Source organism: Cladophialophora yegresii (genome assembly GCF_000585515.1).
Source record: "Cladophialophora yegresii CBS 114405 chromosome Unknown aczIN-supercont1.4, whole genome shotgun sequence".
In the NCBI taxonomy this organism is placed as follows: domain Eukaryota; kingdom Fungi; phylum Ascomycota; class Eurotiomycetes; order Chaetothyriales; family Herpotrichiellaceae; genus Cladophialophora; species Cladophialophora yegresii.
Genome location: NW_006913048.1, coordinates 3,197,190 through 3,211,189, shown reverse-complemented (window position 1 = coordinate 3,211,189; position 14,000 = coordinate 3,197,190). Strand labels below are relative to the sequence as shown.

At 54.2% G+C, this 14,000-nt stretch overlaps 5 protein-coding genes across 5 annotated transcripts; 1 reads left to right on the top strand and 4 right to left on the bottom strand.

Moving 5' to 3' along the window:
• Window positions 1–446: 446 nt before the first annotated feature.
• On the top strand, window positions 447–1,880 carry A1O7_06502 (uncharacterized protein; the record flags this gene model as incomplete). Its single annotated transcript, XM_007760504.1, has 2 exons — window positions 447–697; window positions 752–1,880. 2 exons carry the CDS (start codon window positions 447–449, stop codon window positions 1,878–1,880), a joined length of 1,380 nt encoding a protein of 459 aa, XP_007758694.1.
• A 1,097-nt stretch (window positions 1,881–2,977) lies between these two features.
• Window positions 2,978–4,318, bottom strand: A1O7_06501 (uncharacterized protein; the record flags this gene model as incomplete). Its single annotated transcript, XM_007760503.1, has 2 exons — window positions 2,978–3,590; window positions 3,651–4,318. 2 exons carry the CDS (start codon window positions 4,316–4,318, stop codon window positions 2,978–2,980), a joined length of 1,281 nt encoding a protein of 426 aa, XP_007758693.1.
• A 679-nt stretch (window positions 4,319–4,997) lies between these two features.
• A1O7_06500 (uncharacterized protein) lies at window positions 4,998–6,779 on the bottom strand (the record flags this gene model as incomplete). Its single annotated transcript, XM_007760502.1, has 1 exon — window positions 4,998–6,779. The coding sequence occupies one exon, from the start codon at window positions 6,777–6,779 to the stop codon at window positions 4,998–5,000; it is 1,782 nt and encodes a 593-aa protein (XP_007758692.1).
• A 1,257-nt stretch (window positions 6,780–8,036) lies between these two features.
• A1O7_06499 (uncharacterized protein) lies at window positions 8,037–9,037 on the bottom strand (the record flags this gene model as incomplete). The annotated part of the gene is made up of 2 exons (XM_007760501.1): window positions 8,037–8,422; window positions 8,482–9,037. The coding sequence occupies 2 exons, from the start codon at window positions 9,035–9,037 to the stop codon at window positions 8,037–8,039; spliced, it is 942 nt and encodes a 313-aa protein (XP_007758691.1).
• A 1,457-nt stretch (window positions 9,038–10,494) lies between these two features.
• Window positions 10,495–11,991, bottom strand: A1O7_06498 (uncharacterized protein; the record flags this gene model as incomplete). Its single annotated transcript, XM_007760500.1, has 6 exons — window positions 10,495–10,916; window positions 11,027–11,094; window positions 11,150–11,523; window positions 11,575–11,642; window positions 11,703–11,739; window positions 11,794–11,991. 6 exons carry the CDS (start codon window positions 11,989–11,991, stop codon window positions 10,495–10,497), a joined length of 1,167 nt encoding a protein of 388 aa, XP_007758690.1.
• Between the last annotated feature and the right edge of the window lie 2,009 nt (window positions 11,992–14,000).

Genomic DNA, 14,000 nt, shown 5'->3' with positions numbered 1-14,000 from the left:
CCACACCTTCCTCGTACGCGTGTCGTACGATTACATACAAACCGCCAGGATGCTGGGGCCTACAAGGTACAATATGCGATGATTCACCAGCGATCCGTCCCCGCTTTCTCCGCCAGAACAGTAGGATTATTCCTCGCTCTCATTTTAAATGCCAGCTACGTCCTCGTACGGAGTACTCGTACAATAACCATCCGTGCGTAGGCGGTTGTTCCACTTTTCCCATTGCCGCAAAAGCACAGATTTGGACTTTTTGCCATCGCTCCTTTTCTCTTCATATCCTACTGTTCCTGCATTCGGCCATTCCTTGTCTTCAAACACGGATATTTGCCACGTCCTGATCTTGGTGAAGGAACATGTCGCCTTGTCACTGGAGGAATCTGCGTCGTGGTTGAGTGTGCTTCTGCTCCTCGTTCTCCCTTGACCTCGGCTACCGTTCCCCTCCAATCATGAGTTCCTCCACCATTCTCGAAGATGAGCTCGACGAAAAACATCTCTCAGCTCCCAGGCCAGATCTGGTGCGGACGCAGTCGAACCTGGAGAAAGCCATCGACGCAGAAGCGAACATCAATGTGTCCTTTGCTCCTGAAGATGCGGCGGTCTCGGGCGCCGCCAATGACGACCCGGGTCCTCCCCCGAACGGCGGCTTCCGTGCATGGCTCCAAGTCGTGGGCTCTTTCTTCTTGTTCTTCAACTGCTGGTAAGGGGCTGCATTTCTACAGTAGTAATGGAACTTACGTTAACTCATCTACAGGGGCACTATCAATGCGTTTGGTGTTTTCCAAACCTACTATGAGACCAACCCGCTGTGGCACGAATCGCCAAGCAACATCTCCTGGATCGGCTCCATTCAAGCCTTCCTCTTGCTACTTGTCGGACTCATCTCAGGCCCCGCCTACGACAATGGCTACTTCCGCTACCTGATTGTCGTGGGAGCGATCCTCATCCCCTTCGGATTCATGATGACGTCCCTGGCGACCGAGTACTGGCAGACCATGCTCGCGCAAGCATTCTGCATCGGCATAGGCAACGGCTGTATTTTCGTCCCCTCCGTCGCCATCCTGCCAGGGTACTTCTCGACGAGAAAAGCGCTGGCCAATGGCCTCGCAGCTTCGGGCTCCAGCTTTGGCGGCCTCATCTACCCGATCGTGTTTCGCCGCATGCAGCAGGAAGTGGGGTTTGCCTGGGCGACCCGGACACTGGGCTTCATCTCGTTCGCAACCGTCTGGTTCTCGGTTTTTGTCATGAAGCCCCGAACCATGCCCAAACAGCGCCGCCCGCTGACTGATCTTGCGGCATTCAAGGAGCTTCCGTACACGCTGTTCTGCGCCTCGATGGTGTTCGGATTCATCGGCCTCTACGGCCCGCTCTACTACATCGGCCCGTACGCGATTCAGGAAGGCATCACCGGCGAGGACCTCGGCTTTTACTTACTTCCGATCATCAACGCGGCCAGCATCTTCGGACGCATCATCCCCAACTTCATCGCCGACATGATTGGCCCGCTGAACGTGCTGTTCCCCTGCGCCACCATCGCTGCCATTCTCGCGCTCGCGTGGATCGGCATCAACAACCTAGGCGGCATCATCACATTTGCCCTGATCTACGGCTTCTTCTCTGGCGGTTTTGTCTCGTTGCCACCCGTCGCCATCGTCACTTTGACCAGTGACATGAGCAAGATCGGGACGCGCATGGGTCAATGCTTCTTCCTCAGCGCGTTTGGGCTACTCATGGGGACTCCCGTTTCTGGCGCCATCCTCTCAAACACAGGTGGCTGGGTGGGTGTGCAGCTCTGGAGTGGAGCGGCCATCATGGTCACGGGCCTGCTCCTCCTGTGGGCTCGCGTCACTGTTGTGGGCTGGAATCCGTTAAGAAGGGCGTGAACGGCCACCACAGACACTACGTACGCAGTGATTGTCAGCCAGAAATTCAGCAGAATTCCATGAGTTCTTCATGGGGCGTGCAGTGTGCAGCACGCTGTATGCTGTAAAATCAGCTCCATTGTAGTTCCGGCCGGGCTGGGCTCTTGTAGTGGTACCATTACAGTGCCCGGGACATGGCCCAAAAGACGCCATCTCGATCACGATGTTGAAGTGGATTAAGTGGCGGTCATGTCAAGCAAGACAAACGGACATCCACGTGCCACTCATAGCGCCTAGCACCAAGCATGACTGGGAATGGTTGATGGGCTGGTAATAGGTGAGGGCTAATATCGCGCCCTTCATCCTGGTCCTCACGCACCGCCACTGGGAAGGGAGTCACATTGCCACAGGGCCACATTGCCACAGGGCCACAGGGCCACAGGGCCACAGGGCCACAGGGCCACAGGGCCACAGGGCCACAGGGCCACAAGGCTACAGAGCCAGGGCCAGAACTAGAGCTAGACCCATGGAGCCCGTTCAGTGTTACGCAGTCCAGCACCAGTGAACGAAACGCATAGGGGGCCGACCAAAATCAATCAGAACAGACCACATTCACATGACATGACATGACATGACATGCCACCAGATCACTACTCGACACCCAGCCAGGGCAAGACAACAGGAGACAAAATAAGAAAGTGACAATGACAATGACAATGATGATGCAAGTCAAGACAATCGGGGACACAAGGGCAAGACGACAGGAGCCAAAAACAAGATGTACCATACCTTGACACTGAGTACTAACAGGTACTGACTGGTACGGCATGTGCGCTTGAGTCGGAGTCTGAGTCTTCATATTCATTCATTCCACATTTTTATTTGCATTTCCACTCCAGGTGCATCTCATTCCCCCCGTCCTTTGCTTTCACTTGCATCTCAGGCATTTCATTCCTGTGATGTCCCACGTGCTATCTCATGTGCATCTCATTCTTGCTTTGCTTTGCTTCGCTTTGCTTTGCTTCGCTTTGCTTTGCTTGCATCTCGCTAGAGTTGACCTGACGACCGACACATATGATCTTGCCCACTTCAGCGGAACGTACGCCCTCGCCAAGCATTTACCAAGCACCAACGTCCACCAGATTCAACCAATTCACCACCCCCATAGCTTTGATCAAGTTCCCCTTCAAGTCCAAGTGCACACCATCATACTTGCTCGCCTGGACGCTCATGTTCCAAGTGCCCATCGTTTCCACGCCGCGTCTAGCGGCCTCGACGCCAACGCTCTCCTCAAACGTCATGAGTGCTTTGTCCCCCTGGCTGACGAGCCACTGGTCGGGCTTGAGTATACCAGCTGCGTTGGGCGGGATGAACAAGCGCGGCCAGATCGAGTGGGCGTCACCCAGATACGGGGTCTGCAGCAGGGTGTGCTCGAGCACGCCGTCCAGCCAGTGCAGCGTCGCTTGGATGTCGAGGTCGTTCCAGAGCCCGTGGCCGAAAATGAAGGCGTACGGTCGCCCAGGTTTCGTAGGCGCCAGAAGGTTCATGTAGCGTGCGAGTTCGTCGGTGTCGAGTGGGAAGCGGAGCATCATCTCGATGACTAGGTCGACGGGCGTGTCAGGGCCGCAGGCCAGACTGGTGGGGTCGTTTTCTAGGACTGAGGATGTCGAGAAGATGCCTTGTACGGAGCAGGATTTGACGTCCATTTGGTGGTTGCAGAAGCAGGCACGTCTCGTGAAATGTTAGCATGATCAAAACCACACACACAAGAGATGAGAACACAAAACTCACAGTTCTTCCTCGTCAAAATTCCAGTTCGTCACTGCACCGTACCCTAGATCCTTCCTCAAGAGCACGTTGAGAGCACCCACCACATGTCTCATCATGCTATCCCCGACGACGACGATCTTCTCGAACCGCGAAAAGATCTCGCACACTTCCTCGGTCGTGAACCATCGCATGTCACACCCACGCGGCATGAAAGGCTGGTCGAAGCCAATGCGTCCACCACCGGAGAAAGCCGTCAGAAAGTCATGGCGGGTCTGGCAGAGAGGCGAGAACGCAGAGTGGAGGTCCAGAGAGGAGATCTGACAAGCTGTGTGATTTCGCCATGCGTAGTTTTGGAACGTGTCGATCGTGTCAGGGGCACGGTACGTGGTGTTCTCAGGTGGAGGGAAAGCCGGGATCGAGGCTGTGGATGGATTGTAGCTGAATTCAAGCTGCATGCAGGCGTTGAGACTGACGGAGCGATCAGACTGTAGAGTTCCCGTTAACGTCAGCTGCCGCTCCTTCGGCGTGTTGCGTTGAAACTTGTTGTTCAAAAGCATGGTGGCACTTACCGAGGAATTGTGTATCAGCCATTGCCACAAGAGGATCGCAAGCGCGAGGACGAGGAAGAAGGTCTGCAGCACTCGCCGCTTCAGGATCGCGCGGAGAGGGACTCGTCGTCGCACGTCCATGGTGACCTCGCCCGCCTCGAGGTCGCCGAAGGTGAGAGGTCGGAGCGAGAAGAGGGGCGATGGGAGGAGGAACGGAGAGGGAAAGGAGAGAGGTGATGAATCTCGACGGGCTCTCCGTCGGTGGCTGCTTGATGCAACGGGAGAACTATTGGCCAGTTAGTTATGACGATGAAGCTGGCGATGTGGTGATCGTTGTGAGAAGCGGTCGACAGCGAGGCATCGGTGTGATAAGGGGAGACATACCTCATCATGTTTTCGTGGTGTTCGGGACGGAATTACGTCACGCCGAAGTGAGATAGAGGTGAGTCGGTGGTGAGGGCACGGTACACTTGTGCCAGGGTAGTGCTCGTCCCATCCACTAGCCAAGATAGCTGCCATTGTCGCCAGAGGGTTCCCTGTGCAAGCCAACAATAGACATGGTGGTTGCTGAGCACAACAGATATATCTGCTTATCAGGACGTCCTCCCTGTTCACAACAATAGATGTAGAGGTTGTCCAGTACAATAAACGTGCGTTACTTCTTCCGTGGCTTCTCTCTGTTCACAACAGTCTTTTCGGATTTCGCGTCGGTCGGGACTCATCAGATAGAACGAAGACCTTGTTGTTCACAACCAGCTCCGGACGGTTAACAATAGCAACAATGCCACTGTGCAGGGCGTTCATCATCCATTCATTCTCATCAGACACGGGTCGACAACCATCCTCCCACAACGGGCTGTAGAGGCTCCTGTAGCAAGGGCAAGGTTTTCTGTCTTCTCAGGTCAATCTGAATGTTTTCCTCCTCCCACCTCCTCTTCTCAACTCGCGCCTTCTCGAGCTGCTGTGCTGTACCCAGTCCGAGGCCAAATAGACCTTTTCCAGTTTGGATTTCCTCCTCCTTCTTCGCGGCCAGGCGAGCCATCTGCTGAGACATGGCCTTCCAATTGTGAAGCCCCGTCTCCAGACACTCGCGACATCGATCTCTACCGTCCCGTTCCTTTTGCTCGTCCATAACCCACATGATTGCTTCGGCAGCTTCAACGCTGTCTCTGGTCCAGCTAAGACCTTTCTCTCGTTCGCTGTCGCTTGTCGCGAAGAGGATCTCACCAATGTAAGTCATTAGCCCCACTTCTTCGCACGCCTCCTTCAACGTGTGGAATGGCCTTTCGTTTCCAGATGGTGGGGGCGGAGGATAAGGTCGTTCAATGATCCAGTCCTTCAGAGCAGAGACATACGCCCACAGTCCTTCGTGCTCCTCCACCACGGGCTTCGGCATTGTGGCAATAGGCGCAATAGGAGAAGCAGGTAAATTCTTCCTAGCGCGCAGCACGCTCAGGAAAACGGGCAACGCCTTCTTTACATCTCCATTCCTCGCGTGATGTACTCCAAAGGCCGTACAGACTCGTAGTACATTGTCGGTGACGGCGTCTTCTCGCCCCTTCAGTATCATTCCTGTGCCAACATTTACGACTCTGCCAGAGCCAGCAGGCAGGCCGCGTTGAGCAATCTCGGCGGCGAGAATGAATGTGTTCTCTGCAACGTCCTTATTTCCGCGGAAATCATTCCAGTCTGCATACGCCAGAGCTGCATCTAGGCGTTGGCGAGTATCAAAACCCGCTGTGTTCAATATCTTTTGGTAGAAGAGGTCAGGACTTGGGAATGCATCTTCGACTTGGTCGGAACTCGGCGGTGTAACGTGGCCGTGTCTCTTGTCGAACGGGAGTGGCTTGGGCCGTGGGTTATCGGGTCCCGGTATGCTCTCCCTGGGATACACCTTCTGGCCTCGCTCGTCGCCCTTCAGCTTGCACATGCCCACCAGATTCTCCGCGACGCGCGCAGCACCCATCAATGCTTCGTGGTACCCCCGTCGCCATTGTTCGCTTTTGGCGTTGACGTCGAACGCCTCCTCGTGAAATCCATGCGCTGGTACCCGGGCGCCGTCCTCAGCGATCAGATTCGTTCCGTCGTACTTTTCGCTCTCCAATCTCTCCAGGACGCTCAAGTATAATCGGCCAGCTTTAGCCCAGTTCGTGAGGATGGCATTTATTTTGGCATTATCCGCGAGTTCCGTAAACTTGGCTTCCCGCATTCCCCATCGGCTCCAGAACGACCATTCGCGTGGTGTCGGGTAATCTCGTTCGAGCTTGGTGTGAATCATGCCCATCGACAAGACAGTGAGCAGAAGAGCCGCGGGCCACAGGTATGCGTTAATGCGGACATAGCGCCAGAACTGTTCCTTCCATCGCTGTTTGCGTTCGGTGGAGATGTATCGTCCAAGGTATGCATAGCGCGCACTTCCAGGGTATAGGAAAGGTAGCTGCGGCCGTAGGATGGGCCGTGCCACCACGAGGAGAGAAGGCTTGTGGGTGAAAGATCTGGGTTGGGGAGGTCGTGCGTAGAAGAAGTCGGTGCACTGAGCAGGACGGCGTATCCTCAAGCTGCGGCTAGGCAGAGTGGTAGCGAATTTTGAAAACGACGCCATGGTGCAGTGATCACCGGCGGCATCAACGAAGGAGGAGGTTATCTTCAACGCATGTGCTGCACATCACCAGCAACGGTCAACAAAGGGAGAGGGTAACCTCAGGACATGTGCTGTACGCAGTAGTGACGGAGTGATGGAGCTGTCTCCACTCAGGGGGAAAGAGGGGAGGATGCCGAGTCCGGCGGAGCACTAAAGGGCACGAGGCTGCTACGGTGGTGCAAGTAAGTGATCATTCCTGGGTCTCCACTGTCTCTCTGAACGTTGTCAGAGCTCAGTAATTTTCTTAGCTGTCGAGAGCCATGAAGAATCGAGCTGGGATGAACTGAGATAAACTGAACTAAGCATTGTTCGGTCCAGTACAGATTGCACTGAGCCACAAAGCACAGACCACAACCCCTGACTTAACTTTTGACGCAAATCAACGATAGAGCAAACGCTCGGCTCCGTCCTGCGACTGTCGAGTCCATTTCACTCCGATTTGGTTTCTATTGGGTAAGTGAATGGATGAATGAATGAAAGCCTGCTAGAGGGTTGCAAGTCCAGACACCAAGCCGTGTATTTGTAAAAGTATAGACACTAGACTATCCTGTACTATTCTGCCCTATGGTCGACCATGGCCGCAATACCCATCGATACCATCGCATACCGAATGGTGTGAGAAATGGAGCCTCACCCGTGGCCACAAAGGGCTTACTTAAAACCAAGCCAGACCATGCCTGCCCTGTTCTCCCACTCGATGTCCAGAACATGGAAGAGATTGTTCGCCCGTGAATGTATGGTGTTCCCAGTAGTGCCTAGTGCGCGGAACGCCAAAGATAGTTTGACTTAGTTGAGGCTGACTCAATGCAAGCACACCGCTTTCTTGATCCTTGGCTTAGGCCAGCTCGTTCGTCATGACGTGTGTTGTTTAGACGCAGCAAGCGCGGATGTATGGATTCGAGGACGCAAGAAGCTGCGAGGTAGTGAGGGCTGGTTTCTGTTTGGCTGGCTCTGATTGTCATCTCTTGTCATCCTGCTTGTGGTTGGCCGTGACGCGGGCATGGTTGACGGCGAGACATGAGTGATGGCCATCAGTCGATCAAGCAGTAGATGGTCGGACAACGAACTCCTTCTGTCAGGCCTTCAACAGTGTGGTGTCATCGCTGCCGCGTCGATGATGTCTAGTCATGGATATCAAATCCCCAGCCAGGAGACAGAGCCAAGGACGCTGGAGACTGGTCTGGTGCACAGTTGCCGCCTGTTCGTACGTTGTGATGATCATACCCAACCCGACGCCATTAGACTGACAGCGAAGGACACTGCTACTGCCATGACCGTCTTTGACCTATTTGGGTCTAGGAATCCAGCACCATTGGTCTGCAAGTCTGACCCCACGAGGTTGGAATCCTCCACAACTTTAAGACACGAGAGGTGTGCCTCTGGCAGAGACTTGGACGTCGAGCCTGAGGGACTGTAGAAGACTGTCAAGACGGGCGTGATGCTGTAAAAGAAGGGTGCGATGTCGCTGGACACCTCTTCGGACGTGACGGTTTGGGTCTCGATGAGCGCAATGTTGTAGTTGGGACCGTTGGGGACGGTGGAAGCAGGATGGCATGTCGTTTGGGAGATATGGTTTGCAGCTGCAGATTGAGCGCCTGTGATGGCTATCACGTAGGTCAGCGGCATGTCGAGCATACGAGAGGTGGGGCCATTGGGAGCTTACCTTTTGCGACGACAGAGCCCCATGTCACGGTGGCTACCGTTTGACACGACTGTGGTGGGTTTGCCTCCAGCGTTGACTGTAAAGCATTGCACACTCCTGCCGTACCACCACTGGCTGAGCTCCGGAGCGTCTGTACCTGCTTTGTTGCCTGTTCCAGCAAGTCATTGACACAGGTATCCTGGAGTGTCTGGCTGCATGTCACGGAGCCATATTCGGCCACTCCATCGAGGGGTAGACTCCTTGCAATGCCCTCGAAGAACAACGCGCAGCCGCCAAAGTCATCTGTGGCGGCGAGGTTCAACGATGGTGGTGTGCCCAGATAGAACTGCTTCGTAAAAGTGACGTCCGTCAAGTTCGAGGATCCGCTTGAGTCTGCTGAGAAGGCTCCGACCGTCCAGGTCACGAGCGACCTGTTGGGCGATATGCTGGTGGTGAGGTTTGTCGTCCCGATGAAGGCACTCGTCGTGTTTCCGAGCGTACATTCGTTGTTGGCCCCACCATCGCAGCTCAGGAGGTCACACCCGACCACCTGCGAATGGGCCCGTCGCGTGAGCATGGCCAAGCATATTGCTAGGGCCTTTCTCGGAAGTGCTCTTCGTCTACCTGAGGGCCAAGACATCTTCACGAGCAACAATGACAAGTGGAAGATGGTGAGGTCGAGCAGAAGGCCATATCTCTCTGAAGCCGCTCAGGCGACAGGCAGGCCAGCGATGCGTTAAAGTATCAGAGAAGGACATGGTCTGTTCGCGCAGAAGCCTACCTTGCCACCAGCGTATGCATGTCATCTGCACGCCGCAAAGATGAAACACCTTCTCATGCGAGCGGTTGGAGCACATCTCGAGTCCAGAAGCCGTGTGCGACTCGAAAGGGCCATAATTAGCAATGGTTGATTTTCCGCCAGGCGGATAAGCGCTGACCCTCCAAGAAATGCTTGTGCGCGTGGGTGCTCTCATTGGTCGACTAAAATACAGGGCGGGGAAGCCGCTGGACGCTCTGAGTGGCTCTGATGATTTGCTGGGCGCTTAGTTGCTAAATTCGGCGAGTGCGGAGTGGCCGTCATTGGCCCAGCGCTTCAAGGAGAGTACGTTGGCCGTGTCCACAGCGGGAAGAGCTCGCTGGCTCAGGTACTATTATTCGTCCGGGCACATCCCTAACAAACGTCCTACTGTGTACAACATGCCGACCTGGCACCAGAGCCCTTTGACAGCTGTTGCGCAGAATGTACTGGGGACTCTTCTCTGCCATGTCCACAGCGTGGACATGCATTCCGGACCGAAAATGCCACGAGAATGCCGACTTGACACTCAGAACCATTTCCAAATGTTGACTAGAGTCAGGCTTCCCCAGTCTCCCTTACCTCGGCCCATTGAACCTAGGTCTTGCTGTCGACGGCGTCCGCGGCAGACATAGCATGATCGTGTTTTGCTTTCCCGCTCCGCGAGGCTGAACCATCAGGGATGACAATCAACAGGTACTGTGGAGCACGAACACAGCAATGACAGTTATTGGTAGATGAACTGTGGCGGCGTGCCGGATGAGGCGGGATATGTATGTACTTGATGAAGCTTGCCGTCGTCGCGTCCGATAAGCAAGTCTACTGTGGTACGACTACTGGGTACTCTTGCAGGCAGAGTTTGAGGCAAAGCCTGCCAGTTGTGCGATGGACGCGACTGGTTCCTCACTTCAAGCATATCAACAGTTCTGATATTGTGTACACTGTCCTTTGGGTGTATTCGTTACTGTGGTCCCTATCCTGTCCTTCACATCCCGTTCGTCTGTATGTACTGTACGTCAGTGCGTCTGTCTGTCTGTCGGTCTACTTGTTTGTCCTGTAGTCGAGACCAGGGTGCCCAGTATAGCACCGCCGCGTTCATCAGAGAGCATATTCTGCATGTACGTGCTCAGCCAATACGCCGTGGAAAGAAACAATCGACAATGCCGCGGACGACCACCCACTTATACTCAATGTAGCTTTAGAGCCGGCACATAGCTCTCCCTTCTCTGTCCGTCACTTTAGGGCACCTCTAGATACGAGACCTCCACGTCGGTCTGCTTCACGATATCGTCTTTGTTTCTGGGCCTCTCTCTGCCCGTCTTGGCCATATCCTCCAGCATGACGACTTCATCACTATTCGACTCGCTGATGGGGTACGATTTGGTGCCGCCGGTGACGGTCGTCTTGGAATACCCATGGGTGGGAGAAAGAGGGTTTGGAAAATCGGAGTTGTTTCCTCCCTTGACAGAGTGACCGTTGCTTGAGAGCTTGTACGTTCCTGAACGGGTCCGGTAGTTGATTGTAGGGCGACCGTAGGAGGATCCACGGAATATTCGTGGGAAAAATCTCATAATGGTTGCTTTGAGTGGGGGGATGCACGTGCAGATGATCGAGGTGTTCACTTCGATCCCGAGCCACAGGTTGTTCTGGGCCTGATAGTCTGTATGTCCCAGAGAATCAGCGATCGGCGTTCAAGTCTGTCATTTTTTGGCCGGGAAATGCGAATTGATGCAGTGCAGGTTCTGTGACAGGCACTCTGTGCACACTTACATGTGCTGTCCTTTGCCGTGGCTGCTGGTGCCAGGGTCGCGATACGAACCGCGCAAGTTGCAATGATGCTGGAGATACGTCAGCCAGGAAGAAGATATGTCGGAACAACGACGAGATGCTTACAAGAAGCCGAGGCTGAAAAGGACCGCCAACCCGACTTTCTGCGCTTTCGGTAGTTTGAGCGATCGGATCTGGGCAATGGGGAGAGCGATGATCATCACGTCGGTGGCTATGTTGATGGACGAGCTGGCATACCAGATTCCGGGTGTCCAGATACATTTGCCCGGAAGGGTCGGGATCCACGCCTTTTCAATCGGGTGGCATGCGAAGATGGTTGGAAGTATCGTCCCGATAGCGGTGCCAACGCAGATGAACATGACAGCATACGCAGCCATGCGGAAGTTGCGGGACGAAAAGATCCGGAGATACAGAAACAGCATGGAGAGTTTGGCGAAGAGAGCCGCAGCCTTGTACAGCACCTGGCAAGCCAGGAAGTACTGTTCGCGCATTAGTATGTAGTGTAGAGAGGAGAAAAGTGGAAGGCCTACTTTCCAAGCTTGCAGAAAGTGTTCTTGATTGACGTCGACTTTGTGGAGTCCGAACCCATTCTTTGTTTCTGCAACCGTCACCCATCAGCCTCCAAAAGCACATGTAGAAGCTGAGATGTGGCGCATACCTCCATAGAACAAACCAGTCATGGTAATCGCGATCAGCTGTTTCAATGTCCGATTAGGGGTGAGAGACGCTGTCGAATGCGAGTCACTTACCAGAGCCGTCAGCACACACCAGTCATCCACACCAAGCATGCTGTTGATCACAATACGCGTCCAGAACCTTGCCACAACCATGGCTGTTGCCACCGCGACCAGGGCGACATTGACGGTGACCACAGTGTCACCGCGTGGGTTGGGGACACCATCATCAATACCATCGCGTTCGCGTTTGAAGAGGGTGGCTTCCGTCATATTGTCCTCGAATGCCGCGGATACAAGAGAGCATGCGTGCTATGAAGCATCAAGAGGGTGGGAAGATCCATTTCGAGGGCGGAAGCACGTCGACTTGGTCGATATATGATAGTATGATGCTCGATACGAGGTATTCCAAGAAGGTCAAGGTCAGGAAATCAAGCCTCGCTCGATGAGCCGTGTCTAGGTGGACCTAGACCATGCTGCGAAACCAAGGTAATTGTGCCGTACCCCTGATCGCTTGCGAGTGACAGTAGCGTAACGGCTTAGGCGAGCGAGAAACCCTTTTTCGAGCGCGAACTGACTCGAGTCCACGCCTGAGGTTGGGGTACATCGAGATCTGTGCAGTCGCCAGGCTGTTTCCAGAATTCCCCGTCAGCCACAGGGCTCTCCAAGGTAGCCGGTCGGTTTTGGGTCTGGATTTGGCTTTCACGAAGCGAGGGATGGAAGCTTCCTGCTGCTCTTGACGCATGTGCTGCAAGCTGAGCGTTAGCAGTGCCATAGGTTGCCTGGCTGCAAGAAAAGGTCCATCCTCTTCAGCTTGCTCGTCGTTGCCTAGCTTAACAGAGGATTGATGAAGCTGTGATACTGTGCTGCGCCAACAGTCACACCCTTGGTGATTGGTGTTTCACATCCGTCATATCCAGGGCGACGATGCAGGTCCCAACCGCTTGTTCTGGGCTCAACAGGGAAGCTTTTGTTAGCTTGTGTCTGGGGTAAAGGAGAGGAGAGCCGAGTCGTCATTCGGACTGGTTCTCCAGAGCCACAATCGTCTAGGTAGACCCGCTAACGTGGGCTAGAGCCACGGCCTTCGGACAAGGTTATCAGCATATGTCAGAACAGATGCCAGGAGAAGCATGATATGCCTTACTCAGAAAGCTCAGAGTCAGACAAGACATCATTGACTATGGCAGCGACTTCTCGTCCTCAAATTCTGCCACGAGATGCTGCGAATTAGCTCTCCTCTGACGAAAACAGGCAGTCGAGCTGGTTCGTATTCTTCACAACCAGCGGGCATGCGCCGATAAGTGGCGCAAACCCTTGATAGCGAGTCGACCATTTCCTGGCAGAGTTGAGGAATACGAGGTTTTAAGTGATGGGAGACGCATCTAACATCGGAGCGAGCATTCCGACGTTGGTCGCGTCTCTCTGTGGTTTTGGTGATTGGTGGCGTATCATTCAAAGTTCTGGCTAAAAGAAGTGGCCGAACTCAATGCCATGTTCATACGGGGTACGTACGAGGCACTCACACCACTCTGTGCGGGGCACGATGCACAGACATTCCGGAGTATTGAAGCGATAGAGTTATGTCAATGAAGTCGCCTGTGTCTCCATGTGCACCGCCAGGAATCTCGTCAACGAGCTCGGCAGTTGGGGATTGTCGGGCTTCTGTTCCACCAGTACCATGGTCTGTACCGACGTCACTCGTCCTCCTCAGGAGAAAGAGAGGTCCTGGAGACGTGCCTGTTCGCTTGTCAAGATGGCGAGCCTTCTCGGCAGCTAGTATCATGACACTTTAACGACGGTCAATCAGCCACAAACTATCCAGAAAGACGCGTATATTCATCGCCGATGGTATCACGAGTCTCCAATTTGGGGGACCCCCATTGGGTGTTATGGCTGCCACGAGGCTGACGCCACAATGATCGCGTAGCTGCGCTGAATTGCAGGGAAAAGACGACTCGTATTGCTTGTGCCTTTAAGCACACCTCAAGCGATTGCTAGGCGATTGCCGTTATCTTCAACTTTCGTTGGGGCTGGAAACTTGCAATCACGCGACACACCGAGTCAAAAGCATATCTGCGTTTGGTGCACGGGCTCAGAAGTGCCTTAGGCCAACGTATCAATTATGTTGAAAGGTACGCCACTGGTCGGGTAAACATATTGGAGGCCCGACTCAGCTATGGCCTCAATCATACAATCATAAAATCCAGAACTCCACCACGCTTTCCCTTCCGCACGGAGGCAGCACGTGCGTCGACAGACTCAGTAACCCTCAAGGCGCTACA